Genomic DNA, 26995 nt, shown 5'->3' with positions numbered 1-26995 from the left:
TTTCCACTTCTAACGCTGTATGATTTGAAATTTACATACCATTAAAGTCGTTGCTCTTCTTTTTTCAGTCCCTCATTTTTTACTTTCTTTTAGATGTACCGTATTTAAGTGTGTTCGTAAGTTTTAAGCTCTAGGTCTACAATTAGGCTACCAACTCCATTAAATACTTGCTTTTTTTGTTTTTTTTTTTGTTTTTTTTTTTTGTTTTCTGATTTTTTTGAATTTTGATTAATGAATAATAATTCATTAATCAAAAAGTAATAATTAAAATATGTTTTCGCTTAGGTGTAATTTTCGAATAACAAAATATAATAAAATTATATATGCCTTTCAATAAGGTTATAAAAATCAACGCACATGGATAGCCTATTCTCCCTGTGATTGAAAATTTGTATTAACCATACATTGTGACATAAATCATAATAATAATAATAATAATAATAATAATAATAATAATAATAATAATAATAATAATAATAATAATAATAATAATAATAATAATAATAATAATAATAATAATAATAATAATAATAACAATAATAATAAATAATAATAATAAAAAAAGAACTCAACATGATCGCGCAGCCGATTTAATTGCAGTCCCTCTTTGAATAATACTTAGACAATGCAAAAAAGTTTATTTTCTCTATAGGCCTATATTTTTGTCTTTGGTTTAGGTAGGTGGCATTTCTGACAGTTCGCCAGACCACCAGGCACTGCTTTTTATTGGCAAACGGTGGGAAGAGGTCTGGATCCGCGCCTACCTCTAGGTGCCGGGAAATTGCACTCTCATACCTTACAACAATACAATCACAACAATTATTTTTCTTAATACAATTTAAGGGGATGCGACCGCACCCTCTGCACCCCCTCTGCATCCGCCCCAGTGATGACAAGTTTGTTTAATAATGTTACTATGGTAATTGTTGATATAATTTTGTTCCACCATGGAAGCTGTATGCATGCAAATCTCAATAGACGGAATATCAATCCAAATGGTTCCTATCGGGATAATTTACTTGTATAGTACTATATACCATATAATTATAATACGATTTGTTCGTAGACCTATTATTATTCGCATTGGCCTATTTATTCTCTTTGATTTTTTATTTTTCATGTTTGGATTTTGTTAAGTTTTCTTTTTATGGACGCACCGTTACGTACTGTTGCAAAAGTGTCGATATATTCATATTAATTTTAGGTCAGTGTTGTACCTGGGAGTTGTTATTTAGATAAATAACAACTCCCTGGTTGTACAATTAATTAAAGCTTAGCCTATTTAAACAAAAATATGAAGGAGCACATATATAAATTCAATATAATAGATATCAAAATATAAAACATAATTAAATATCAAAATCATTATTTTATAAATTGGGCCTCGTACTATCATTCAGAGAAGGTGGTAAGCAATGTGGATCTCAGGCATTCTAGCTATAGGCCTACTACCAGTAATTATAATAAATAATTAAATGAATTCCAATGTGTTAAAATAATATTAATACCATGTAGAACACATAAATGAGATGTAATACAATTAGTATTATTACTAGTTCCAATATTAGTAGTAATTACTATTATATATTTTAGTCATTATATGTAGGCCCTACTGTACTTGGGCTTTGGGACACTAAAAATAAAGTGATTAAAAAAAAAATAATAGCGCCACCATTTGTTTCATCTGTGCATTAGACTAATGCCCAGCCTACGAAGGAAAAAACCATTGATTTTATATTTCCTTTTCCTTTATATTCAAGGAAAAACCTTACAATTCCTTAAGAATAGGTAGGATAGGTATATAAATTCGCTTATAACGTTAAGCGTGATAACGCTAAGAGATTTGGCATCTGACAACCTACAATCAATTTTCCGAATGTGTCTGGAGCAAGGGTGGCCGTCATGTATCCGGAAGTGCTAAGTTTTCCCAGTACAAAAGATTGTCGGATGGAAAACATGCGAAAAGATGTGAAACCTTTGATAATAACAAGATTGTATGGATACGTTTGTTTGACCTATGGACTGAATTCGAAGCGACTAATGAGCATTACATCAGATTGTGGAAGAAGGAGGGATTTTAACCTGTAGTCCCGTGTCCTGGAGGTCTAGCTAGCCTTGGGCTAGGCGTGTTGCGGCTGGATAGGATGGGTAACAAACACTCATCCTCGCGCTGCTGTTGTGCTTTCTCTAGGCGGACCCCTCTGAACAATAAAGATCCGAGTAGTCCTAGGGAGATAACTTACCAACATCAAGATGGTGGTTTAAAGGTTTCTTCTGTTGAAGTGGATAGCGTCAATCAGTTACCACATATAAGTGACAGAGAACCTGCAGATGAGGAAGGTTTGTTTTGAGAATTTATCATCTAGCCTAGCTAGGCCTACTAGGCTAACTAGGATGGCTGAGGCTTCTATCGGCACTGCGGCAGTGCCAAAAAGCTGCTGTTTTTCTATCGGCACTGCCGCAGTGCCAAAAAGCTGCTGTTTTCTATTGGCACTGCCACAGTGCGAAAAAAGCTGTTATTTTCTATTGGCATTATTGCCGATTGGTAATAGGCCTACCTATTACATATTTCTATAACTTAACAATTATCTCATTAATCACACTGTCGTAAATACAGTAGGCCTATTGAAGCATTATTGAAGTATTATTAATTATTCACTAAAGCATTATTCGAGCACCTTTATTATTATTATTATTATTAATTTTTTTTATATATTATTTATCAACCAGATTAACATTGAAAACATGAATATGCATATGTGCATAAAATTATCGCAGAAAATAAACTTATAATTTAAAAGATTATTTTTTAAAACAGAATCAAATAGATAACGTTTTTATTTAAAAGCAGGTTTTGCATGGACGTAATTTTATTTAATATGCTGATTATTACTCATTAATCAAACTATCATAAAATTATTATTATTTGTTTATTTTTTGTTTTGTATATATGCCTAGGCCTATAAATATATATTGTATACATTTAATAATTTAATTAGAAATAATTATTTAAACTAATTGTTAAACAAATATAATATAATGTTTATAATGTTAATAATATAGGCTAAGCTAGACCTAATCAATTATTGATATAATAAAGGCAAATATTTAGAACATCATTAATACAACACCATTATGACATTGAAGTGCAGCCCTCCAAATCTTGTTTTAATAAATAACTGAATTCACTTTAATGATATATTTTTATCTTCATTCATTATTAATATTATCATTTACTTTTTATTATTATTTATTTATTATTATTATTATCTGTATTATTATTATTATTATTATTATTATTATTATTATTATTATTATTATTATTATTATTATTATGTCTTTGCCAGTAACATTATCATTGTTTCTCTGGAAGGCATCTTGTACAGGGACATGTTTTTGCCTAACCAGTCTCATTACGTTTTGAGTGAAATAAAATTATGAATTATGAATTATACCAATGTCATCTATCGATAAAAACATTGATTCGATTAATTAACAGCAGCTTTTCGCACTGTGGCAGTGCCGATAGAAAACAGCAACTTTTTGGCACTGCAGCAGTGCCGATAGAAAACGACAGCTTTTTGGCACTGTGGCAATGCCGATAGAAAACAGCAGCTTTTTTTGGCACTACGGCAGTGCCGATAGCCACTACCAACTAGGATAGTCTAGGCCGGGCCTAGGCCCTAGGCCTACCACTCTAGGGGGAGGGGTCTAGGCGGCCTACCCTCAGTCCTAGTCTAGACTTAGCCAATCAAAAGTTCTTTTTTAGATTGTAGGCCTATGAGAATTAGGACTATGTGTGTTGACAAACCTAGATCTGGCCTCTGTAGACTGTGTTGAAACTCACTGTCATTGCCATCCCTGATCTGACTGCTAGTATTAGTATTAGTATTTAGATACGCTATTCATAGAAAACTATATCATAGCGTTTACAGAGTTGAATAATGATTTGAAGCAATAAGCTCAAGTTAATTTTGAAAAAAGATATGTTTTCAGTAGTTTTTTAAAAGATTCAACATTATTTGTTGTTTTAATAACTGTAGGGAGTTTATTCCATTCTATGGCCGCTGTTACACTGCTAAATGCATTATCGGTCTCGCAAATTAATAAAGCTAAAAAAGTAGCAAACCACTGCTCATTTACCATGCATATTTACAAGTACAATAATATTTTTTATACTTATTCTTTCTATTTATTTTATATTTAATTTATATTTAGAATTAAACTTTTTTCAGTGTTTGTGTATCGTAGTCCCTCGCATATCAATAAGCACGTCGCCTACTTCATTCATGCCCAAATTAACTAGGTTTTCCTTGGGAAAAATCCAGGCTATGATCATATCACCCAGAATACAAACAAACAAATAAAACAAAAAGAAGATACTAAATTAAATCTTAACAAATTGAACTTCACGCAAAATATTATTATTCATAAATTTGTAATTATTTAGTTGAATAACCAATGGAGTATTCGATTTCGATTTATTTCACAAAGTCACATTCATGTTCACATGTGTAATTTAAGGAATTATAATTAATTGGACCCTTTTAAATGATGAGATAATTAATTCTCAAAAAAAAAAAATAAATAAAATGAAGAAAAACTTTAAAATCTAATCAAAACTCTCAAGTAATGTAATATATTTCAAATTAGGTCAGGTCAAATGCTATATCAAGAAAAGGTAAGATGTAGACCCTATACCGTATATTGTCTGTGATTACACTCTGCCCTATACTATCCTTTCCCGAGTCATATGAAAGCTACACATTGCAGTACCCGCTGCTTACTTGGACTTGAATTCAACCCTGGCCATCAGGCGCAAGCTCGGTGGTATAGAGGTATGATGCCAGGCTAGTGATCTGGAGATCGTGGGTTCGAGTCCCACTCGAGAACAAATTGCGATTTTTTTTCGCAGTTGTTTTCACACATATTTAATATTTAGTATGTACATTTTCACGCCAGGTACTGGTAGGGCAAAAATTATACCTACAGTATAGCTAACACATTGTTATTGTATATAGTCTTGGCTATTGTACAATAAAGGTGTTACATAATAATGTATCTTGTAGTAACTAGTAAGTTAACTCCATTGGTTTACTTCATGAAATATGTGAGAGCAGATTGCCATTGATTGTTCAGTAGTCATGGCATTCTTAATTTTATTTTGTATTCATTTTTGGTGAGTTGCTCAATTACTGTATCGGTCTTGTTTTGTGCTTCGTGAATTTGATGTTGTTTTATGTCACTTTTGTATAACAACTCGGCAGGAAAGCAGGCTCACAGCCAGCAATTTTTGATCGATGTTGCTACGCTGGTTGCAGCATGTTATTGGATAGTGCAAGTTACCGTACATTTAGCAAACGGGAGTTACAGTAAGATACAGTACCATATCTCCAGCCACGGCTTTAATTTAACAACAACTTCGAAGCTGATCGAATAATTATGGCATTTCTGGAAAAGGTGGTTCTTTTGACCCCTGGCTATGTGCTTGCATGTATTCATCGTTTAAAGGCATCTGTTTAATTTTAAGACATGCATTTAGCCTAATATGTTGTGCACAGCCCAATTTTCCATTGAAATAATTTATTTAATCGAGCTTTTCAGTTTTGTTTTTGGAAATATTAAACTGTAATGAAGCAGGGACCATGAACATTAAACCAGACTTTACTTCTGGGGCGTGTTAAAACAATCAAAGGCAATTAAGTGATAAAAAATGCTCCCTGCTACTAACACATGCTGCTTTTGCTCCTCCAAAAACACTAGCCTGGTTCACGTCGAACTTTTATCTAGATATAGATCGACTTAACTAGTTAAAAGTTTGACGTGAACCAGTCAATTATAGCTTGATAAAGGCTTAAGTCACTGAAAGTTAAGTGACTTAACTTTACTAGAATAACGGTAAATTAACTTGCTTAACGGTAAAGTCGGCTCGGATTACAAAGACACAATTACATAATGTAGGCATCTACTGTAAGCTAGTGTTGTTGTGTTGCACCACCATTATCATCCTCTGGCTGGCAACAGCTTACTCCAACAATGCTAACAACAGCAGCAAAGTAGTCTTATTAGTCAGGTTTTCAGAAATTATTTGTAAAATTATGGGTAAAAACCCAGCAAATTGGAAATGGCCGTTTCCGGATTTATACCGTGTTAGACTCCACAAAAAACTCGCCCGAACGCACCCTTAGACAGTTGGAAGATTTAAAAAGAAATCGGTTTTATTAATAAATTTTATAATTGGTGCCCATTTTATCTACCTGTTTGATGTCATTTTTTTCTGGGGCTGTTTTTACCTACATTCAGCTAAAGTGTTTTGATCTAGATCTTACCACTCATGATGTATTCAGGCAATTCTTGATTTAGCAGTAATCTTTGAAAGCCTACTAGATTACATACGCTCAATAAATCAATGATAAATGGTACAGTCTGTACCGCTTAAGTGCCTTACAAATTTTAAACAATACTGATACACACGATTAAAACGAGATTGTAAATAGGACCTTCATTTTGCCAGTTGTTGGATTCAGAGTTAGATTTCTAAAGAGATTTTCTAAACCTCATTTTACTGTGTTTTGAATTTCTAATGTGCTGTTAAACTTGGTTTCCATAGGATCGCTTGCCCTGTCTGCGACCGTCACCGACAGTTGTTGGGAAGGTTAAACCTGGTTTAACTTTGCCGATTGCGTTGCAGACGAATCAGGGTGCCTTCCCGATTTCGTCAAGGCAGCTAGCAATGTACATGGATTCATCTGCAACGCAATTGACAAAGTTGAACCAGGTTCAACCTCCCTGACAAGTGTCACGACGGTTGCCGATAGGGTGAGCCATGGAAACCAAGCTTTACTGTACTAACAATCTAAAAGATAAAAGAGTGTTATTGTAAATAATTCAATATGCTTCCTGTGTCTTAACTTGAATTTTTCTTACTGATGTTTTCCTTTTGTCTAATATGCAAATTGACATCACTAAACAATGTTTGGTTTTTTTTTAAATAATTTATTTTATCAATGTTCTCCATGTGTATTATGATTTAAAAAAAAACAATTGATAACATTTGTTGGGCTATATATTGTACAGTAGTTACAAGTAATAGTTGATGCTGGAGTCATTTATAAACATATAACATATATGGTTGGAGGGTGCAAACAAATTCCGTCTCGAGGCCTTGTGTAACTGATATTGTACTCTATAATTAAAATTTTATTATAAGCTTATTGCTATATGAACATTTTGTCGTTCATCGTGCCATGTATAATTTGTGTATTATTTTCTTTTCTCCCTTTTTTTAAACATACTTTTTGTGTTCTGTTTAAATGCTATCCAGGCAAAAGAAAGAATAAATAAATACTGTACTTCACACTTCACAAACTTATACACCATCAGTTTTCCTTTTCTCATGATGTAATATCATCACCTCATTTGCAATGTGTGAAACATAATAAGTATATGTTATTTGGAATTATCATTCACATTGATACGATATCATGTCTTTGTAATGGTATGTTTACTCCTGAATTTATGTCTAACTTGTACATCCATTTAACAGTGCATATTTGTACAGGCACTGAAATGCGGCTGCCAAGGGTCCTCGAGTGGGACCCAGCCAAAATTTACTATTTCAAATATTTTGTATTAGACGAAAAAGAAAATTTATATATTTATTCAACTTCTTAATGTGTATAAGAGAAAATTTATTATTAAGGAAACTAATAGTTACAATTCTCAATTTTATTTTTTTCTTAATAGATCCTTCACTACATCCAGGACCACGGACCATGTTTTTAACCCTTTTCCCCAAGAAAGGTATGTTGTTTTTGACTACAGTATTTATCTCATCTAATCTAGAGACCTAATTTATGAAAGGCTGCTTAAGGGTGGTTCACAATTACCAACATTTTCAAAAGTGTACAAACAGTTTGGTAGCAGGGAGGTGGGTAGACAACTTTGTGCACTTTTTTTACATATGCATGAAAATGTTGATTCAAAATTACATGCAATATTCAAAATAATAGATATTTATGACTAATTTTTTTTGCAACCATGGATGTAAGACATTTTTATGCAACCAAGTACAGTACTGTACTTTAGTTGACATCACCAAAAAATACTGCATTATATTTAATAAATTTAAGATCAATGTAAAAAAATATAACTAAACAGTTGATTTCAAATAAATTTTTGGGTGTTATCCAGAAATAAGAAAAAATAAACCGTGTCATGAAGCAGTAAAAATGAAAGCGTAGCAATTTGAATAAACACTACTCTAGCTTGTATATTAAATCATTGTTATTGGGTTACTGTACTGTAACCATGGAGATAGAATTATATAATTGTGATTATCCTATTTTGCGGTGGTATCATTAACAGAATCCATTGTGTGATGTTATAATTGTGAATTTGACCAACCTATGTTGATATTAGCTTAAAGTTCTCATTAATTATCCTGACCTTTAAATACAGTATATAGTGTATGGTGTTAATATCATTATTAATTATTGATTAATGTTACTAAAGAAATTCATCATAAATTTTTGTTGGTATTCCTTAAAAATGAGGAGTGGTTTTAGGAGTTTGTAAATCCCACACTGTTACTTTTGATTGTGTCTTTGGACAAGGCACTTTATACATGTTGGCTATTCCTTTGTTCAGGAATATCAAATGTGTTCTACAGTTATCTGTACGAAATACAAAATTAAAAATGTTAATATTAATATTCTCCCTGGAGGCTTAAAATGTGTTAACAATAACCTGGGTAATAATAATGATACAAAGCTCATTTAGCGACTGGTATGTCTTATTAATGTATAAAGTGTTAAGGTTTCTTTCTGCACAATGACTTATATTGTATGAAAGCCTTTCTGAAGTTGACTTGATAATCAAGTCACTCTATTTTTTATTAAAATTTAGTTTTTTGTTTCTTAGCTTACTACAATTTTTGCTCTGTTGTTGAATCTTCTCTCTTTTATTTGCTTGTACTGTAGTACAGTATGTTCTTGTATTTATATTAACAGATTTTATTTTCTTTTTATGTTGGCTGATTGTTTAACAGACATATAGTCGACTTTGATGTCCCCATGCCAGCGTATTTGATTTTTTCCATCTTGTTTATTTTCTTAATTGAAGGGCATGATCGCAATAACAGAAACCATGGCGGTGCTCTAAAGCGATGTAGTTCATGTTCGACCATCTACTTAGATGATAGTACTGTTAGTCAGCCAAATTTAAAAGCAACCATCAAATGGTAAGTACTTCTTAATGTATCAAATGATTGAGTTTTTTCTAAAAGCCTGATTTTATCTGTCAGATTTAAAAGTGTTTGATCAAACTTTTATAGTGTATGTTTCAGATATGTTCCTAATGTAAAACAAATCAAACTTTGTCATGTCTGTTGAGATAGTGACTCTAACAACCATTATTGCCTTAATCTTTCTCTAGGTTCAATGTCTGACCAAGGAAGTTTTTTCTCACATGTTATATATAAATTATCAATGTCATAGAAAGTTTTAATTCAGTGCAATGCTTATTCGAGACTATGAATACCCCCAGAAATTTAAAAGAGCTTCACATGCTATGATTTCTAATACCGAAAGTGCTAAACGTAAATGCCTTTAATTAGTTAGTATCACTCATTATTATTCTATCTTATGTTGCTTTATATTCTCACAGTTTCTTTTGCATCCCTTTAAATTGTGTGATATTTCAAGTGATTCTACTGATATAATAAAAAAATTGTCATATTGTTAATTCTTGTCTTCATTATTGATTGATCTCTAATTGTTATTTTAACATTTGGTGGAATTATAATTACATTCAGCTATCATCGTACAAGAAAGTACATTACAAAGTCTCAAAGGTATTAAAGTTAAATGGCCACTTGAAGTGTCAGATCATTCGTAGCAAAAGTTAAATTCTCTCTGGATTTCACATCATTGTACCTGTACTATAGTAAAAAGGCATTATGATTCTCATCGGCTCTATACAGACACCGCATCATTTGAGGCAAGTTGAATATCTAATGGCCGTATCCATTCCAGGAATGGTGGGGTGCCAAAATGGACCCCACAGCTTTGTTTTTTCATTACTACTATGCCAGAATATTGGCCTAAAGATAGATTGCTGGTTAAAATGTAAGATTTAAGATTTCATTTTAATCTCTATTAGTACTCTATTACTAAAAAATAATTTTTATATTCACAACATTCTCAATTTAGGGGCGGATTTAGAGGGAATCCGGGCCGACCGCGGCCCCCTTTTCGAAAGATAAAACACAAAGAAAGAAAGAAAAAGAAATAATTGATCGCCCAAAATGCCTGAGAGGTTATTTTCGAGCGTCCAGAAAACAAAGAACTCACAGGGGATTTGCCACACCCTAGTGTAGCATTGTCTCAATCGGCCCCCATTTTCAGCCCCCCTCCCTTTCGGACATTTCTGGATCCGCCTGTCACTTGTCTTAAAAGTGTGGAACTTTTCTGATTTGGCAGGGGAATAAGGGGATAGTGCATAATGTACATGTACACACCCATTGTATCCTTCCCCAGGATACAGGCGTTTATTTTACTACTGTATTGTATAAAAACTTCACAAATCCTGTGTACAAACATTTAGAATCACAGGATACTTTTGTATGTACATTTGAAACATTTAATGCAACAATCTGGTATTTCTACAGAAGATTGTATTTTGAGCCAGCCAAAGGTCTCAAGTTCAAATTTTACATGAAACATTATCTAATCAATCTAAACCTTTTTATTATTATAATGAGAGGTTACAAAGTTCACATGTTTAATTCACATGGATCTGATTTCCATTTATTAATGCCCTAAGCAAATATAAGCACTTCCCCTCACATCCAACAGAGCGAGCTCAACAGCTACAGGATGGAAGACAGGTGCGGATCCACAAATGTCTGAAAGGGGGTGGGAGCGAAGGTGGGACTGATCAAGATAACACTACCCTAGGGGGTCTGGGGAATTCCCATTCAAAATTTTATTTTTCCGGACACCCGAAAATAAGGCCTAATGCGTTTCGGGTGATAATTTTTTTTTTTCTTTCTTTTCCTGCTTTTTATTTTCCAAACAATGGGAGCTGGGCCACCTCCCACCCCCATATACACCCCTGGAAGTGATCCTCTACTCTCTCTAATACCTGATTCACACATAGAATGAAATCTAACAAAATGTAATAATTATTGTTATATAGATACCACCTTGGATATTCCTGCCTAGGTTAATTATAATTATACACATAATTTCTATACATGCAAAAGCCATATAAAAATCTGATTTGGTAGAAAGCTATACATTAACAGATCTACCATGATTCAAATACGAAATACAACTTATCACAGTTTTCATCTAACTTTACATTTCATCAAACAGTACACATTGGGCATATGGATCCCACAATCAAGGATGAAAACCCAGGCCTGTATTCAGGGGGGGTCAGATGTCTCCTCCAAATGTGCAGAGCCACAACTGCATTGGTCCTTCTGTGACTTTTGGCTCATTTGCATGTCACTGTTTATTTACAGTTCCTTTTTCCAGTAGATTATTTTTTGGTTTTAGGACAGTAGTACAGATCACCAACACCCCAATTGGCTACCGTTAGAAAATAGTAGGAGCTTTGAACAAGAGAGCGTAACCCTAGCACAGGTTTCTCTCATTTGTTACTATCCCCTTGCATTCACAGCGCAGTTTAAAGTAGGTTCGGCCTAACCATGTGCTAGAATTCAGACAAGAACTCGGTCTATTGCTTGTGTCGATGACTCTGTGTGACGTCATTACATCCTAGATTTTATCTTCATCGCACAATCAAAGCCCCTCTCTTAGGGCCTACTTTGACCCATGGGAGAACAGTAAATTTCAGTGATTTGGCCCTTTAGTTTATTAATACTAGATAAGAAAATGTAATTTAATGTGCTGTACTTTCTGTAAACTATCTGGCAATGATCTCATATCTGTGTCATTGTACATTTCATACTAAGGTTTCTTTGCACATTGATTAAGTGGAATGTCTTTTGCAATTATCAGCTGTTTATAATTAGCTGTCTTCTAATTAACTTAAGGGACCATTGATTATTTCCATCATGTTTGCAAGAGTACAAAACATACACTGTTGGAAAGATAGGTTAATAGTGTGTTCTCTTAATACAATTTTAATATCAAAGTGACAACACTTTTAATATCAAAGGTACAATCTTCATCTTATTGACTGTGTAAGCTTTTAAAGGAATTTGATGGTTATACAAAGGAATATAATTCTATGTTTTGTACTGTCTTTAAAATCAGGACCCCGTCTTTTTATATAGGCCCATAGTTTTGAAAATTTACTTTTGTTATTTTTTGTTGTAAATATTCTGTGAAATTTTATTTATATAGTACCTTCATAATTTGATAAATTTCGACCAATTCATTAGTCTAGTAATTCAAGTCAAGTGTGAAATTCTTAAAATGTAGTTAAAAATCCCCTTACTTATCACCTTGCTCATCACCTTACTCATCACCTTATTTGCTATATTTTGTTCCCTCACTTAAAAGCCCTCAACCTTGATGGCGCTCCCTTTAATCCATATGTCAATTTTCCTAGATTTTATATACAGTTTGTATTATGCAAGTGTTTGTTGTGGCTGTCACAAGTCAGCATAATTGAACATCACACATGCCTAAAGTTATTTAGACAATAAAAGTGTTGGCTTGAGTATTTACCTTGTTGAAGCAGGAAATAATAATGTGTCTGAATAGACAAATTGCGTACAGTGCTTGCATTGAATAAACTTGTAACAGGAAAATATGTGCAAACTTTAATCAGGAAGTGTGAACACATATAACACCCACCTTTTAGACATCTTAACTAGTTGCTGGTACTAAACTAACAAAAGTCCTCTAACATAGAAAGCACTTTATGGCTGAAGTACAGTACAATACTGTAAACTGGTTTAATGAACTTTCTTACCTATCTTATTGTATTTTGCTGCACGTGCTAAAATCATGTGCACAAATTTTCAATGAGACAATTCATAATACAGTTAGTAGGAAAATACCTCCAAACATCTTGACTTTGTGAAACATGGGTTAATTTCTGGTTGATGTTGGCTTGCTCTGGGAAGTGCTGGAGATCACGCCGATTACCTGGAGGCTTCAGGCCCTGGCAAATTATTACAAATTGCTATTTTGGATTGGATGCACAAACTACAGTATCAAAATATTTTAAAGACAAAAGTACACATCGGATGTATACAAGTAACATCATTAATTCTGTTATGCAAAATTTCCCCAGCAAATCAAGAACACAGTACACATAGGCTTTTTTTAAATTTCCATATTAATATTAAGTTCTGTCTAGATTGTCTTTGACAAAAAAACAAAACAAACTTATCTACCCATATATAGTCATGATGTGCCTGTATATGGTCATGATGTGATGTCATCATGACCATATATAGGCATGTCACATGTCAAATAAGATTTGATAGTCTGGACAGGGCTTAAGTCATCACATAAAATAGTACTCTGAGAACTCACAAATGCCTCTTGAAACATATAATTTCAAGTCTTCAGTATATTATTACAGTATTTATTATATTTCAGCATCCATGCTAGAATTTTTTAAAACTACTGTTTGTGACTTAATATTTTGACCATTTACAGTTGACTATTTCTAACTATGTTAACTATATGTTCATGATTACCGTTCCTTTCAGTGTTGCTCTAGCGATTTATTACCTTATACGAAACAGAGAAGATAACCGAGGTTTGAAAATATTTGATGAGAAACTCCATCCTCTATCTGTAAGTTGCTTTATAATTATGTTAAACTATCCCTCTACAGTATTATGTAAGGCAAGCTCTCACTTCTGTCTTTTAAGATCAACTATCCCCTCTGTAAGGAAAAAAAAACCCATACTGTAAGCCAATCCATCCTATATATGTGTAAATCAAACTAACCCACTGCAGTTGAACTATTTTCAATGTATAAAGTCAAAATACTCAATTACTACCCATCTATATGCAAGTCAGACAATAATAATAATATAATAATAATAATAATAATAATAATAATAATAATAATAAAAGACTTTTAAAGCACCCATATCCATTGCTGTGTAGTGCTCAAGGCACAAAAGAAGGAAGTTCACCAAAATCAATGTACTGTAAACATAAAAGCTACCAGACGAGAAACACCATACACATCACCACATCATTTATAGGCAATTTGAGGCACAAGGGCCAGTCATAACTCGCAGGTGCTCAAGTAATGGGGGATTCAACTAAACAACACCCTCTAAGTTCACCTAACCTCTTTGTCTTTTAAGGTAAACTACAGTACCTCTCTATCTTTATGTCATACCGCCCTCTGTAAATCAGACTACCTACTCTATCTTTTTAGTCAAACAACCCACATGGCCCAGTAAGTTACTCTATCAAACTATCCCCCTCTATATTTGTTTCAAATTAATTCTACTGTTAATTTTAAAAGCTCCCTCTACCCCTCTATATATGAACCAAACTATCCCCTCTATAAGTGAACCAAACTACACCCTCTATGTGTGTTCCAAACTACCTCCTCTATGTATGAACCAAATTATCCCCTCTATGTGTGAACTTAACTACCCCCTATGTGTGAACCAAACTATCCTTTCTGTAAGTTCTGTAAAACTGCTGTACCCCTCAGAATTACCCAATATTTAGGTTTAAATAGCACCCTTGATAAATGTAAGGCCAACTTTCGCCACTAATGTATCTTTAACTATTCCTTCTTTATGTAAGTTAATCTAGTCAGACTACCTCATCTGTAATTTACCATGTCATGGTTTTTAAGTCCAGTTGCTCCCTCTATCTGTAAGTCTTCTGTTTACTGACCAATTTTTTTTTCAATGACAGCACTTAACAGTAAATTGAGTTAGTAATGACTTACATTAGTCAATATAACCTTTATCTCTTAAAATTGCTCAAGCAAGGCCTTGATATAATGAACGATCACATAGAGATTTGAAAAGCATAATGCGTGACACATTCACAATTCAAGGTGATTTTCGTGTGATCATGTTAAGGATGACTTCATGATAGTATATAATCCATGAACGTTTTTTTTTTCGATCTTGCTTTCCAGAGGGACTCATTGCCCGATGATTACGCAACGCGTAATCCTGAACACAAGCATATATACAAGTTCATACGTCTGCTGTTCAACGCGGCTCAACTCACGGCTGAGTGTGCTATAGTTACATTGGTATGGTTCACCATTTATGTTTTATTAAGCCAGGCACAAACTGCATCATATGATGGTCGGCCGCCGAAATCTACCTCTGCTCTCTGTCAGCGTTTGACAACGTGACACTCTCTGCTAATTGTCGATGGCAGTCCAAGCGGATTGTCATTAAAAACAATTCATTGTGCGTGCGTCATCGCCTTGCATTCTCCATGAAACCATGTCGACTGCTGACCATCAGGTGCAGTATCTGCCCGTCTTTTGTCTGTATTCAACTTGAACCATGCAATAAGTAGAGTTGGTTTTATTCATGCATAAACATTTTGAAGTACATATGATTTGAACCAATGACTTGAGGGTTAAAAGGCACAGCATGTATCTGACTACTTTTTCTCATTACTTATATCTATGTCAATTTCATTATTATTTTACTATCCCTCTCTTTATCCTTATTCTTCAATACTTTTTGTTTATGCTGAACTGATGTTGTCTACAATAAGGTATTATATATTATTGTGGAAGCATGGAGTTTCCTGCTATAAAAATTATCATAACAAATTGAAGATAGTTAAAATGTCATCTACATTATTTTTTCTAAATCATATTTATTGAGGCCCTTCCACTGGAACCTAGATAGAAAGTCGGCTGGTATTCATGGGCCCTCTTAAAAAGTGTGATGTTTTATAAAGTGTCATTACAAGGCATAGAAAGTTAAGATGTGTTTAAGTCGTGAGAAAATATTTTGTACCATCATAGGAAGTGAACCTAGGACCCTGAGATTTGAAGGCAGGCATCTGCATTTATTGTGTTTTCTTTTTTTCCCAACAGGTGTACATAGAAAGATTATTAACTTATGCTGATATTGATATCATTCCATCAAATTGGAAGAGGACCGTATTAGGCGCAATTCTTCTAGCGTCCAAAGTGTGGGATGACCAAGCAGTTTGGAACGTGGATTATTGCCAGATACTCAAGGAACTGACAGTGGAAGACATGTATGTGCTGGCTCTTTATGTTAAATTAGTGGGGGAAGGGAAGGGGTGTTAGTCAGGAGAAGGTACAGCAGTTGTCAGGGAAAGGGGTGTTATGTGAAAGAAGATATTGCTCAAGGGAGGGATGGTTGGTAGTCAGGAAAAAATATTGGTCTGTGGAGGGATGTTTTCTCAAGGGAAAGGTATAAGATAGTGTAGGTATGTTAGAAAGACATACCAGTAATGGCAAGGGTTTTAGTCAGCGGAGAGGTGTTAGTAAGGGGAAAGGTGTTCATAATTCATAATTTTATTTAACTCAAATAAGAGACTGATAGGAACAAAGGGAACTGTTCCCTGTACAAAGTAACTATCAGAATAACATAACAATTCAATAATAAATAGCACAAAGTCAGTAGGCTAATGTTACGCTTAAGTCAATACAGTAATTAGCAACAATAAAAATAAATAAAAGAAGAAAATTAATATAAAATAAATAAAAAATAAAAATTAATAAAAAAATAACTACGTAAAAAAAAATAAGAAATAAATAAATAAACAAGACAATAAATAAATAAATAAATAAATAAAAGATGCAATTAATTGGCTTAATAATGCAGGTGGTCGGGAGTTTTAAAAGAAGAGATGAAGGAGGATAAGCGTGTATTAATTAGAAGTCTGTTCTAGATGATTGGAATATGATGAAAGAGTGAATAGTGGAGTGCATTGCATCGAGCAGGGGGGATGGTGAAGTTTGGGGTGTCAGGTTACAGGTGTTAGGTTTGTATTAGTCAGGTAGACATTTAGTATATAGAGGTATTAATAGTCAAGAAGTATTAGTCAAGGAGGGGGTATTAGTAGTTTAATGACGATGAGGAAGATTATAACGATGATGATGATGACGACAATAATGATAACGATAATGATGACAAAATTGATTGAAAATTAAATTTTCATAATAATAATATGACGGTTTCATATTTCTGTGATATCAAAAATTATTCTCAATGCAATTAAAAATGAATATACTTAATTTTTTTTAAAGGAATGAATTAGAACGTCAATTTTTAGAACTCCTTCAATTCAACATAAATGTACCATCAAGCGTATATGCTAAGTATTACTTTGACCTCCGAACATTGGCAGAATTCAACGATCTTCATTTCCCGGTAGAATCACTAACCAAAGACCGTGCGATGAAGCTTGAGGTAGGTGTCATTATTTCGTTGATGTATTTTCATACTTTTCTTTAGCACGTTGTTTGGCACATTATAACTCATCTGAGATATACATGCCAAATATTAAAATATAAAGATGGAGTTAAACAAATATTGTGAAAGTATGTGAGAAAATTAAGTGAAATATGATAGGCTTATTGCTATTATTCTTATTATTACTTTTATTTCCTTGGTAATTTGTAATACTAATTCATTTATTTAGTCCAATTAATATTTTAGTTTAGCTGTTTTTTAAATTTATTCTCATTTTATAGAGATTCAAATTACTGTTTGCTTCAGCTTATATGGTTTATTATATTTTTAAAACTAACTTTGACTTCTTGGTAATTTGCAGGCAATTTCCAGGCTGTGCGAGGATAAACTACAGGATAGTGTAGAGCTACCCCGTTCTCAGAGTGCAGATGCTATCACCGTTATGCCCCGCTTCAAGGCAGCCATCTTGTCATGACAGTTCCTCAAGTTTGTATTATGTCATTAGGACATAAGTCATTGACGCCAGATGCACATTGCCATGGCGCAGTAAAGCTAAGCTAGATCTTGCAGTGTCTGGTCATGCTTGGCTCAGCTGTGTATGGCTGTAGAAGGTTAGCCAGGTTATGTGGGGAATCTACCGTGTTAAGCCACAGAAATACCATCACTCATTGCCTGCCATGTGTTGTCTAATAACCTTCTATTAAGATCGTTGCGTTATTAACAATACCCCTTCCCTGGCAGGTTATTGGAAATGCTTTGCAATAATTTTCTGTCGTGTAAATGCTAGAGAGTCGATGCTTTTAGTCCACCCTAATGAACCATTTTTTTTAATTCAGAGTCACTACGAATTGTGGTCTTTACGTAATGAATGTGGTCGGCCACTCTACTCTGAGTTTGTTAAATGCTAGTGCATGTGCAATAACCATGTTAAAACCAAGAGTCATGTCATTCCTTTGCCAGTATTCCGTTACCTGGTATTGTGGGATAGCATGTTGTTATTAGTTGTCTGTAGGGTCACTCAGAAGTAGACTGTAATTTGATTTTAAATTGAAGCAGTTGATAACGAATGAAAATACACTGTAGTTGTACTTAGGTCCTCTTAGGGCCTAGATGCCCTAAGTTCTAGATTGATCTAGGTGAAAAGTCTTTTGCAGTTGGTACAAAATGGATGGTAAAATAATACATTAATGTATATTCGCATTTTATGATTCAGTATCTTGTGGTTTTCGTAATTGTTTTTTGTTTTCGATTGTGAAAATTATGTGTATAGCCTACTGTATATATCAGTGAGTTATGGCATAGGCTGTAAAGGAATTTGTTATTTAAATTAATGTAAATGAGAAATCGTGTTTAGCTATTGGTTTTGTATACTGAACTGTGAAATTTTCCAACGACCAAATAAAACATTTCCCTAAGTGTCGGTGAGGGCGCTATTTATCCTTAACTGCTGTTTTGTCCAGCCAAGTGTACTTTAATAGTGTTGTATGGTTTTAGAGAATGCCGCTGTCACAGAGAATTAATTTTAGTGTTTCACAGTTGTACCCAAGCAAATTTACCTCTTAATTGTACAGCATGGGTGACTTGCAATTCTAATATTGTAGCCTGCAAGACTTTGTCACTTCAGCCTTTTCTGCAGCCTATAAAACTAAGCTTGAGTTGCTCTCTTGACTCAAATCATCTGACATCAATTGACCTTTCGTAAATGGCCGATGATGAAGAGCAACCGTGGCGATATAAATATTTTAGCGAAAGAATGTAACTGAAGAATTGCCAGTTCTATACTTGCAGTTGTACATAGTTGCGCAATCGTGGGTGAAAATCAAGCCGAGTGCTACCAGCCACTAGTAGCAAGGGTAACATAAGCTTTGCTTTAGATTCTAACACTGTAGCCTACAAAATTTTAAAACTGCAATCTAATACCTACATTATTCTAAAACTTTAGCTTATAATATTGATATTCTAACACCTATTCTTACTAATTGATTTGCAAACACTATTGTGGTAAATTGAAAACCATACAAATTGTTAATTTGTAGGAAGTTTGCAGAAGAACTTTTTATCAGTACTATGATTACAATAGTATGATATGCTAATTATAAATATTTTTTGTAGCAAAGTAACACCTTAAACCTATTATTAACAATTTATGCAAAATTGTGTCTTTTTTCTTGCAATTACCATATGAAAATCATGATGGAAAAGCTCTACTCAAAGGCCACTAAGGATAGTTTAATTCCTGGGATGGGAGTTGATGAGTCCACCCTTTCCGCATGTTATCAACCCACAAAATCGATTGTTACCTTCTAAAGAAGACTTAATATGTTCACAATTCCAAATTATGTAGGCCTACATTATCCTTTTTAAGTTTTTATACAATTTTTACCATAAATTTTCTCGATTTTAAATAAAACCCTAATAAATTTTTTAATATTTTAGTCAAGGCACTAAGAACAATTTTGTAAACTTAAAATATACAAGTTGATTTTCTCTTTAAACTGTACATGAAAATAATATTCATATTCCATTTTCATTGGATATGATTAAAATAAAATCTTAATTGTTTTGGCCCTACATTTTTATTAGCTTTACCAGGGGAATATCCAGGAGGGGTAAATTGAGTAGTCAAACAACCCCTATTTTCCTTTGATCATCGCTAATTCTACAAAGAAATAATTGGCTTCTTCCTTGATGAGGGTCCCAAGGGCTTCGAAAGAACCCCCCTTTTCCAGATATGCCCATTTAGACTACTACTATGAAGTACCATTTTGCATGAAAGTTTTGGAAATTCTCCAAATATTTGAAATTTGGCATTTTTATTGCCAATCCCAGACATCTGAGGTGTTATATCTTTAAAATTTAACCCAGCTAGTGTGCGGCCGAGGTCGGTTTGGCCTCAAAGTTCCGTTTTGTGAACCCCCTTTAAAAATCCTACCTACGGGCTTGGGTTCTGCGCCCTCTGGATGCCTGCTGGCGCTGCCACTGATATGCAGCCATATATTGTGATATAATATTATTGCCTAGAAGAAATCTTGTACTATATTAAATCTGTGCACTAGTAATTGGTGTTCACAGTACAGTACATGTGTTTGCTGCCCTCTGTGGTTTATGATGTTGTATGCCTCTGACATTATTTGTTTATCATACATTCCCTGATTTATCAATTCAGCAACTTTAATTTTTCTCTAGTAAATTGTATAAATTATTATGAACAATTTCTAGTACATAATATGTAAAGGTGATTTAAAAAGTACTAGTCTATTTTGACTTGATTAATCCATGGAGGATACTAATTCCTCCATGATTAATCATAGGAATATATAAAATCTAATTCTTTGGTCAGGGGTCCCAAGCTGTCAGAATGGAAGAATCCACTTCCAGGAGATCTAGTCTAATGAGCTTTCTTTTTATGCATCTAATTGTATTTTGCTGCATGAGTTGATACCACTGATCTCTACTATAAAAGCAGGATTGTTCGATCTCGTACAGAAAAAAGCGAGGCCTCCGACGCCATGTTGGAGGGCCTAAGTGACACACCAGTTTAGACAAGTTTCTTTTGACATTTGTTTAAATTATAGTTAAAAAAATAACGATTCTTGCAATATTTTTCATTAATAAATTTAAATTTAACGTTTGAATTCTTTTCAAAACATCTAATGATTGGACATGACTGTTTATGCAGTTTACAGAAGCGCAAGCGAAGTCGTATTGTTATAGTGACATAGATTCTAACAACGCAAATAACTTCTTAAACTGCATAAAAAGTCACATTTGGAAAATAATCATTACATTAAATTAAAATTTATTAGTAACATTTTTGCAAGAATCATTATGCGTAACAATAATTTAAACAAATGCCAAAAGAAACTTGTCTAACTAAATTGATACGTCATGTAGGGCCCCCCTCCCCAACGTGGCTTTGGTGGCCTCACTGAAACCAGCCAATGAGCAATCCAGCTGTTATAGTAGAGATCAGTGGTTGATACGCAATGTCTCCTTACTTACACGGAGACAAATTGATAATGAAATAGTAAAAAAATGCAAATATCATATGGGAGTGGGTTAGTTTCCATAGTATCTGTGCTTGCTTGTGAGAATGCGCGAGCTTCTCATTTTCGTTATAACTTTTAGGTACATTAAATGTTAGAATACAGTTCCAAGAAACATTGGTTTATTTTTCCCAGTAAATTTTAATGTCAACAAAATACTCAAGACAAATTATTATAGTAATTAAATTATTATTAATGTTAATGTTTATATTATTTTTATTACCATTTCTATAATTACTGTTAATATCAATATCATATTAGACTATTTTGTTTACCATTAGTATTACAGGCATATGTTGTTTACAATCATCAATCAATTTTGAATAAGTATATTGTTTATATTATAGATGCTCGGTATTCAGCTAAAATATGACGGTTATGTTATATGTACATATGTCAACATTCTGCACCATATACTATGCACTCCCGAAGCCAGATTTGTCTGCATTATTTGCCGAAACAAATCCTCCTGACAAGATTTAAAATTTATAAATCTTTCAATTTTAAAATACAGAACATTGAAATATATCAGTGCTCCTCCTTCAACAGTGCTCCCCCCCCCTCTTAAACTTTCCTTCGTTGTTACCCATCTGGATTGATGGTATGCATCCCAAGTAATATATTTTTTTTATTAAAAAAAACAATGACGAATGCCTATTAATCCCCTTTGAAATGTTTTTATGAATGATTGGTGAATGTGCAAGTGATATGTTGTTGATGATAGTTAAATTAATATATATATTTGGTGTAACCATTGATTGTTATTAAAGATTAAATTGCTGATTGTGGGCAATGAAGCACAGGACTGGATCTTTGAACTATGTCTGGCCCAGTGATAACACCTCACAGCTCTGAAAATGCGTGTCAATGCCTTTTTCTTGTAATTAATATATATAAAAATATCTTCCTTTTTGCCACTTGATATAGATAACAACTCCACATCCAAATTTAATCCACCTATTTCATTATATTTTAGACTTTCATTTATTGTATACAAATTCTCATGTTATGTTAATACTGTATTTAAACAAAGGAACAAGATTTATTGAATATATTGTTATAAAAATGAAACAAGTTATGATTCTTGTAAGCTCGAAATTTTTTTTAATCTTTCATATTTTCATGTGTTTGTAAATACCCAATTGGTTTCTATTGTTTACTTGTAGGCAACTGTGAACCAATTGTGTTTATATTTCCATGTTGTTTTCTTATTTAAGGACCAATCAAATCTCTGGTTATTTGATTAGTAATTAATTGTAGGAATCAAAACCAAGATGTATTTCATTTTTGTGACATTTTTCAAGTAATATTTCCTTTCTTATTCTCTAATGCTCTAATTTCAAAAGGCTAAGATTAAGGAACTCAAATTGGCCACACTCAATTGTTATAGGTCGTTGACTAAAAAAAACCGGTTTTTTTCGATTTAAGAACATTATTTTTTGTGTGTGCTTCTGTAAATGTAGATAGCTATTGCTTTTTTACCTTAAAGCAACTTACGAAAATAAATGTGAAATTACATGTATAAGGTTGTTTTTTTCATAACTGCCTAGTGTTGCGCTGTTACACAGTATGTACTATGTAAGTCACCCCCTTATTATGCACCTGTATGAAAATCGCTGACAAAATGCACATGGTTGACCAGACAACTGTTTCATATGAGACAGGACGATCCATAAAAAATAAACAAGTTCTGACTTGAGCTGCTTTTTAATTCAAATTGCGATCAACATAAACAACTTGTGAATTGATATAACAATGTACCATTAGAAATTGTACAAAGTATGGAAATGCACACATCACATACGCAACATATGAACCCTGCGGCTCTCCTTATTTGTGTAGTAATTTGAACACACAATTTAATTCTAATTTCTTTTATGAAGGTCTACACCCACCACTGTTAGATGTCTGGAAATGGCACTAAAATGACAACTATCATATATTTGTATTTTATGCAAATGGTAGTTTTTACTAATAGTTTTAAATGGCATTTCTGGAAGAGTGGGGTTCTTTTGAAACCTTCAAACCCCCTGGCTACGGGCTTGTAAATAAGACATCATTCTCTGTGTTTGATCTAATATTTAAACGAATAGTAGTAAATTCTCATTGGTGACAGTATTCTAAACTCATGCTCCCAATATATTAAGAATTGTTCAGCTAATAAATTCTCTTTATTTCCATATATTTCCTTAAAACATTAAACATAATTAGTTTCATATTTAATCCTCTATTTACAACATTTAATATAAAAATTAATCATGCATTAACGTGTTTGATTAAAACAAAATTATTGAATTTTATGTTCATAAAAAAATACAAAAAATAACCTCTAATATAAAATATTCATGATATTTCATATTTTTCAACAGCTAGCACTTTCAAGTACCGCTTTTCGAAGTGGTACAGTATACATAAAAATGATAAAAGTGAGAGAAAACAAACAAAAATCTTGAATGTTAACATAGTTATAAATTTTGAAATGATAAAATTGTCTCATTTGAAATAATTTTTTATTAATGATAAAATTTTCTTCAGTTTGAGCTGTTTATAACATGAAGGAAAGTACAACAAAACAAACATTAAATTAAAAATTATATTTTATCCGCCCAGCTTTCTTGTATTGAGTTTCTTGTATTGAGCTTCATGTACTTATTCATATCTTTAAGATATAGAATAAATATATATATATAAAAAAAATATATCTACTGGAATTCATAATTGCTTTGGAGATTTGTTTGTTTTTTGATCTCTTGCACATGTGTTCGTATTGCTTAAAAAAAAACACAACCTAAATACTTAATACTACTTCCAGCTATTGGACCATTCCACTAAACCCCACCACTTGACATGGTTGCTAAGCCCTACAAAGCAACAGCCGATACATGCAGTTGCAAACTTGTGTATATGTTGAATACAAGTATTCTTGTCTACGCCATTTAAATAACACATTCTGATTCTTTGACACTCTGGAAAGGTCCACTGACATTGACAGCGTGGACACTCAAGTTGTCCTCAAAGGTCTGATACAGTTGATGTGGTTACCATAGCAACTAAAGGTCATGACGAAGATGATAATATGCATCAAACCAAATCTGTCCAGATTTATGCAGGGACCTATAAAAGAAATTTTGCAAGTCATAATATATTTCTCATACTAATACAGGTGTCCCTCTAATTAAAGACCATTCCCATTAAAAACCACCTCCAAATAAAGACTACATTTCTGTGGTCCCATATTAACATCACCTTTTATCTATCATTCTTATTAGGGACCAAAATCAGCTAAAGACCACTGAAACCCCAGTCCAAAAAGTGGTCGTTAATTGAAGGGAGACATGTATTAATATTGTATTTTTAATTTCATCACCATCATGAATATTTAAATCTATATCACTGAATTACACTGATAAAAGATATAGACAATTATTGTTCCTACCGTATGTTTAAATAGACCCTTTAAGTGGCTGGTAATCAACTTATAAATTTTCATAGAAATTCTGTAAATCTGAAATAATATGATTTGTTTTTATTTTAAGTTGATATCTTATCTCATCCTTTTAAATGTGCAATTATTGAAATTTTGATCATACCTCAAAATGTCCGCGAAACCTTCTCCTAAAGTCTTCACTCTGTACTCTATACCATGCTTCTTGCATATTGACTTCACAAGTGGGGTAATCCTGTGTAGGTTATGCCTTGGCATACTGGGGAAAATGCTGAAAAAATGAATAGAAATAATTTACTACATTATTTTGTTGTGTTTGGAACAATTTCAAATTTAATCCAACTTGCAGTGCAGTAACGAAGGAACGTTAATGCAACAAGGTTCTAATTGTCAAATAAATGATAATGTTTCATTGTTTGGAGGAAATTAATAATACAGAGTCAGGAATAAAATTAAATGAGAACATGTTTTTAAGTGTACTTTTAATTTGCATGCTTTCTGTTAATTGGGATCAAAAAAAAGGTGAGCGTTAAGTTCTAATTATTTATCCCATTTAATTACTGTAATGGAAAAGTATTTTAGTTTTAATGTGTGTAGGTCCATTTAATAAGGTAAAAATATACAGTACACTAAATTTTGTTGTTACGATTCACAAACATAAAATTGCATATAATTAGCAATATGTATTACAGGGAGCAATTCAAATCATACAGATACTGTATTTCTGGAAATGAAAAACTTTAGATATGACCTTGTTGTAAAATGTCAAATGGTAATAATCTCAACGTATATTAAGGTGGCCTATTGTCATACCTTGGTTAGCACACAATAGATATATTCATTTTCCCATGCATGTTTAGAATGAGCTCCTCCACCTGTAGGTGGCTATGTACATCTAAGTATGAATGCATAAATTTTGAAAAGTCCTTTGAAGTACAATAGATTTAATTTTCATGGTGGTGTGCACGGCAACATGTATGGTGTGCATTGGATTGTGGGTTCTTTATTCGTAAGATAATTTACAAGTGCCATTGTTTTACTATCAGCGCAGTGATTAAACCAAGACATATGTAACCTGTATTCCCACTAGTAACAGCAGTTGGCAGAATACTTGCAGTTCACAGTATAAACCTTAGGGTTTCAGATTTGAGCAAGACATTATACCTAGTCTCTCTACCCAGGGGTGTAAGTATGGTAACTGTTAGGCTCAAATGCCACTGGGCTGATTAAAGGTTATGAAGTTATACCACGCAAAATATGAAGGTCTCTATGAACAAAAACATGTGAACAGATGTAATTGAAAAAACAAGAAGAACTCCAAACCAGCAGACCGCAGTATGGGAATATGCCCTCGTCACTGACCAGGGATCTGTCAAAGTATACCCTATCCAGAGCCAGTAACAATGTTATAGAATTCGCCCCAGAAAGCTGAGTATGTGTTCCATAGGCATATGATCCAATTACCAGGGCAATATTGTGAAGCATGAGAGGCCTTATGGACATGATATACTCTAACTGGCATAATATTATTACTATACAAGTAGCTAAGTAGCTACATCTTTGTACATACTGGTGTTCAATCTGGAAGTTGAGGTGGCCTGTAAACCAGTCATTGAATGCTGACTTCTCAATGTTACAGGTAGCCCTTAGTTGTAACTCTAACCATGGTCTTTGCATGTCCTTATCAATCTCCATCGGTATATGGTTAGACTGGGCTACCCATGTAAACCAGATACTCTCAAGAACTCTACAAATAAAAATAGTATTACATACTAGAAATTGCAAATTGCAAGTGAAGTGCTGCGAAGTACAACTGCATATAAATGTTCTTCGAACAAAATTATTTATGCAAGTCAAGTGAAAATAATGAATAATAAAAATATAACAAATAATACAGTATGAGACACGACCCATTGTCTATATTAGAACAGCGTTGGTACCGTGTATGCCAGTCTACAAGAAGCGTCGCCTAAATATAATAATTAGCACGCTGAAATAGGCTAGTAAATAAGTTTAACTGGGTTCGTAAATAATATTGGCCTCAAAATATTGTGGCTGAGACATGGGCCGATTAAACGTAGAAATAGGAAACCTAGAAATATAGTAAAAACGCTGAAT

At 33.2% G+C, this 26995-nt stretch overlaps 2 protein-coding genes across 4 annotated transcripts in view; one reads left to right on the top strand and one right to left on the bottom strand.

Annotated features, from left to right (window-relative positions):
- The first annotated feature begins 1749 nt into the window (after positions 1 to 1749).
- Positions 1750 to 22954, top strand: LOC117125540 (cyclin-Y-like protein 1). Its single transcript, XM_033272065.1, has 8 exons — positions 1750 to 2340; positions 7747 to 7803; positions 9124 to 9241; positions 13700 to 13787; positions 15109 to 15228; positions 16036 to 16202; positions 17221 to 17383; positions 17748 to 22954. The coding sequence occupies exons 1-8, from the start codon at positions 2145 to 2147 to the stop codon at positions 17859 to 17861; spliced, it is 1023 nt and encodes a 340-aa protein (XP_033127956.1). The 5' UTR covers positions 1750 to 2144; the 3' UTR covers positions 17862 to 22954.
- A 343-nt stretch (positions 22955 to 23297) lies between these two features.
- Positions 23298 to 26995, bottom strand: part of LOC117125539 (acyl-CoA (8-3)-desaturase-like) — a 20079-nt gene continuing 16381 nt past the window's right edge. For all 3 annotated transcript variants that reach the window (XM_033272062.1, XM_033272063.1, XM_033272064.1), the window contains exons 10-12: positions 26448 to 26624; positions 25023 to 25148; positions 23298 to 24546 (exon numbers count right to left, since the gene is read on the bottom strand). In XM_033272062.1, coding sequence (XP_033127953.1) covers positions 24483 to 24546; positions 25023 to 25148; positions 26448 to 26624 — 367 coding nt within the window. In that variant the 3' untranslated portion in view covers positions 23298 to 24482. The remainder of the gene's footprint in view (positions 24547 to 25022; positions 25149 to 26447; positions 26625 to 26995) is intronic.

This window comes from Anneissia japonica, unplaced genomic scaffold, assembly GCF_011630105.1.
Source record: "Anneissia japonica isolate Jap-2015-1 unplaced genomic scaffold, ASM1163010v1 scaffold7731_len1735946_cov199, whole genome shotgun sequence".
NCBI lineage: Eukaryota > Metazoa > Echinodermata > Crinoidea > Comatulida > Comatulidae > Anneissia > Anneissia japonica.
Note: the sequence above shows the minus strand (reverse complement) of the source record. Positions and strands in the feature narration are given on the sequence as shown.

Coding starts and splice junctions, on each gene's coding strand:
- LOC117125540 (XM_033272065.1), top strand. CDS start 2,145: ATGGGTAACAAACACTCATCCTCGCGCTGCTGTTGTGCTTTCTCTAGG. Junction 16,203..17,220: donor GAACTGACAGTGGAAGACAT/GTATGTGCTGGC, acceptor TTTTTTTTAAAG/GAATGAATTAGAACGTCAAT. Junction 17,384..17,747: donor ACCGTGCGATGAAGCTTGAG/GTAGGTGTCATT, acceptor GGTAATTTGCAG/GCAATTTCCAGGCTGTGCGA.